Here is a 3831-nt window from a genome sequence, read left to right on the forward strand (position 1 = left end):
GAAACTATGTGCCAGGGGCCCAACAGACCTGAGTTTTTAATTCCTATAGATCATGTATCACATCTACAGTCACCAAATCTCAAGCATTTACTTCATTTAAATTTGTTAACATACTTACTTTTTACTTGTCATATCCTGTCCAGAAAGGGGTGCCCCTTCAATAGGGATGTTCTTCTTGCCACATGTATTCCCATAGCTGTCATATCCAAATACAAGTCTTTCTGCAGCTCCAGCCATCACAGCATAGCCAGTTATAAACATCTATTAAAACAAATATCCTTCTTTCTTTTGAAATCATATACCATGCTTTTCCCACCATTAAGTGAATATCTGCTGTTTAACCTGCATATTTCTGCCCTGTTTTTAAAACAAGTATAACATGTAAAGGTATTCTGTCATGAATATCCCATGCTAAAAATCACTCCTCTCCAGAAAGGCAGAACAAGCCCTATTGACCACCTAAGCCATAATGTTAGCTGCTTGTAGAGCTGAGCTCTTCCATCAGTGATTGCTATTAGAAAGTGTGTAATTAAGAAGCAAGAGAATTTCAAGAGAAGGGAGGTAGCATAGTTAAGAAACCTAAACGGCACCCTTATGAATTTGCATTCTAACCCTAGCACAGGTGGTGCCTATCCTATACTAAGAGAGTATTCACAACTGCACACTAATTGCATGTCCTTCATTTTCTTGGTGCCCAATATGACACACCTGGGGCCAGAAATGATGAGCACTCACTGCTCCAACACAAAATGTTATAGAAATAAGACACTCAAAACTAAAAATCAGTTCCCATGTGTCTTAAATTGGGCACGCAACATTAGTGAACACCCGACAATTCTGGCCTTGATTTCTTTGCAGCTCAGTTCCTGTAATATAAGATACAGGTGATAATACCACCAAATCGCAGAGGTTTTACAAAATAAATTTATGAATGCTTGTGGACTAGACTCATAAAGGGGACTTTAAGTTTCATGAGTTTTGAGCTACAATATCCTTTAGGTGCCCTGCCACTTCCTGGAATCCACAACTCTCAAATTAGGCACCCATTTTCCATATGCACACAAGGCACATTAAACACCTCTGAAAATGGCAAAGAAGCTAGTTGCACTGACAGTCTGAATCCTGGCATTTCTTGAATGTTTGATTTTATAACATTAGCATTCTTTTGAAGTAGACGTTTTGATGATTCACAGTAAGTGCAAAACTGAACCTCATCATGTGAATTAAGTATGTGCATTTCTTCTGTCACAAGAGTATTCTCATTTGTGCAGCAACACTTGAAGTCTAGTTATTTAAATCACATGACCTTGTTGTTTTAATTTGAAGGTCCTGATAGCAACGCCCTAGTTAAAGTTACTATGTATATGTGTATGAGGTCTTTTACAATAGCAAAATATTTTTCTTATCTAGTGTATTTGTCCAAGAAATATGCTTTCAAGAAACAAATGATTTTCAGAAGCAAAAGGAGCAGCAGCTGCCTTTTGTAATTCTACTTCTAGCTGTACTTGCAAAGAAAAATTGTTTCACGGTGGAACCCACAAGTCCAGCAAAACTTTACTTACCAGCCTGGCCCACTTTACCCTCACATGAACCGGAAACTAAAGCACCCAGAATGCTGGATGTAAGCCACAAACAGTGTTAATGAATGGGTGGCTGCAAAAATTAAATAACTATCAGTGGGTGTAGCAACATGTACGTGCCAATTACATATACTTCCAGATATGCACTGGATTTGTTTCAGATTATTTCACTGTGTGAACAAACAGCACTGGTAGTCACCATAAATTACATTTTTTTTTAAAGACAAAAAAGAAAAGAATATAAATGTGAAAAATGTGAGTAATAAATCATCTCACAGAGACTAAACAATAAGAACAGTGAAAGGAAAGAAAGACATCACTGGATATCATCACTGTTTGACGTGCTTGAACTGTTTAACATTCCCTGTATCAGCCGGTGCATTAAACAATGAGCCATAAAAAGGTAATTCCACTTACCAAGTCAGTTTGATTTATCAAGAGTGCAGGAGACTCATGTTGGGTCTTTTGCATTAATTGCAATTTTAAGAACATATTACAAAATATAATTCAAAATTGATTAATTACATGTCAAGTATCATGAGACTTAGTAACTGTAGCCCCATTGTACTAAATTATAGCCATATATGATAAAAAGAAAGTCCCAACTCCAAAGGGCTTAGAGAGAGACACCAGAGAAAGAGAGAAAGACAGAAGGAAGCCCAAGGAATGATGAGACAATTAGGAGTATTAAGTAGTGATCTCAGTGAACAAAGGTTGAGACATCTCATCTACAAAAAGGTAAACCACTTAGATTCTGATCTTGCAACTGAATCCATACAATGAGACCCTTACCTTGGTGTGGCTCTACATTACATTTATGGCAGATCCATATAAGCATAAAAGTCACCCCATCCCAATGTAAGACAGGCAGGGGTGGATCCAGAGGTGGTGCAGCACTGTGGATACACTCCCCTTTCAGTCAGTGACACAGAAACATTTTTTAAGTCTCCAAGGCAAGCAAGTATTCCACCACTGCCCGCTTCACCACCGTGCTCAGTGGTACCTCCCATCTTCTTCCCACCCCTCCCCTCTCACCCCCTTCCCCTGACCATCACTGCCACCGTTCCTGGGGTGAGAGAAGGCTCCAGAGCCACTTCTGTCTGCTGTAGCGGGGCTCTGCAGAGAGCTGGGCTCAGCTGGGTACAGCAGCAGTGACAGGCAAGTTCCCCCAGGTGGTTTCTGCCAACCTGGGAGCAGGCATGGTCTAGCAACTGCTACGACAACCACCATCACTGCTGCCACCTCTGCCCAACCCTGGCTCCATATGCAGCCCAGCTGGAGTGGTTCTGGAGACACCTCCACCGCACCACCTCTAAATCGGCTGGGGGCAGAGGAGAGAGGAGCAGCAGCAGTGGGTGAGGAAGAGGAGGAACAGAGGGGAGGGGACAGGAGGAATGAGGATGGGCCCCTGGGTGTGGAGGGGAAGATTCTTACTGGATTGAGGAATTTAAAGTCCCTGCTGCTGTAGGCTGCCCACCGGGGGTGGGGGTTGGAAGCATGACAGCGTAGCCATCCCTGCCGCACTGGTTGCTGCTCCTGCCCCCCTCCGCTTTAGAAAATCCTGGATCCATCCACAAATAAGGAGCCCCTAAATTCTGTGAAGTTGCCCACATTTTTATTCAGATTTATTTCAAGGGCTAGGAAACAAGTATCCTAAACTGGATTTCTCTTTTAACAGCTAGCATACCTACCAAACCAGCCCAAAAGAGAAAAAAGAAAATCAACCAGAGCCTGTCTGTGCATTTTCTGTAAATCAGCGGTCTCCACTCTCTACATCCAGAAATCCCCTGTGCGGAAACCTAAAATTAAGAAAAAAAAATAGAAGTCAATTTATAACGCCTCTGACCCATGGAAAGCCCTGAGAAAGCTCAAGCCGTCCAAGGCAGGTACTTGTTCCTGCCCAGGCAGGGGCCGGACTTGATGATCTGATCTGGCCCTAGAAGCCGAGCAACGTGCGTGGTTCACCCGCTCCGGGAAACGCGGCTCCGAGCCGAGGATGCGGATGCCGGTGCCATTAATCGGATCACCGGGACCAGGGGCCGCCCTCGGCACACAGCGGCTTGTCTGCCGCGCAGCAGCGCCGGACGCTCCCGGGGACGGGCCGCCCCGCTCGGAGTCGCGGAGGCTCAAGAAACTCCTTCCTCCACCGCCTCCTGCCGCTACCGCGGCCCCGTGCGGCCCTTTCCCGGGGGCCCAGCCCAGGGTCCCGGCGGCCGCCCGGGTCACACTCACGGCCGGGCGCTTCCCAGCC

The 3831-nt window shown here is 44.9% G+C and overlaps 1 protein-coding gene across 3 annotated transcripts in view; it reads right to left on the reverse strand.

Annotated features, from left to right (window-relative positions):
- The window catches only part of SLC44A3 (solute carrier family 44 member 3), a 58904-nt gene extending 55489 nt beyond the window's left edge, over window positions 1-3415 (reverse strand). The window contains exons 1-2 of one of the 3 annotated variants that reach the window (XM_019531068.1): window positions 3272-3414; window positions 119-261 (exon numbers count right to left, since the gene is read on the reverse strand). In XM_019531068.1, the coding sequence (XP_019386613.1) occupies window positions 119-261 (143 nt within the window). In that variant the 5' untranslated portion in view covers window positions 3272-3414. Of the gene's footprint in view, window positions 1-118; window positions 262-3271 lie in introns of all 3 variants that reach the window. The other 2 variants (XM_019531067.1, XM_019531069.1) reach the window with 2 other exon arrangements.
- Between the last annotated feature and the right edge of the window lie 416 nt (window positions 3416-3831).

The sequence above is a fragment of the Crocodylus porosus genome, unplaced genomic scaffold (genome assembly GCF_001723895.1).
Source record: "Crocodylus porosus isolate Cpor-Errol unplaced genomic scaffold, CroPor_comp1, whole genome shotgun sequence".
NCBI classification, from domain to species: Eukaryota; Metazoa; Chordata; order Crocodylia; family Crocodylidae; genus Crocodylus; species Crocodylus porosus.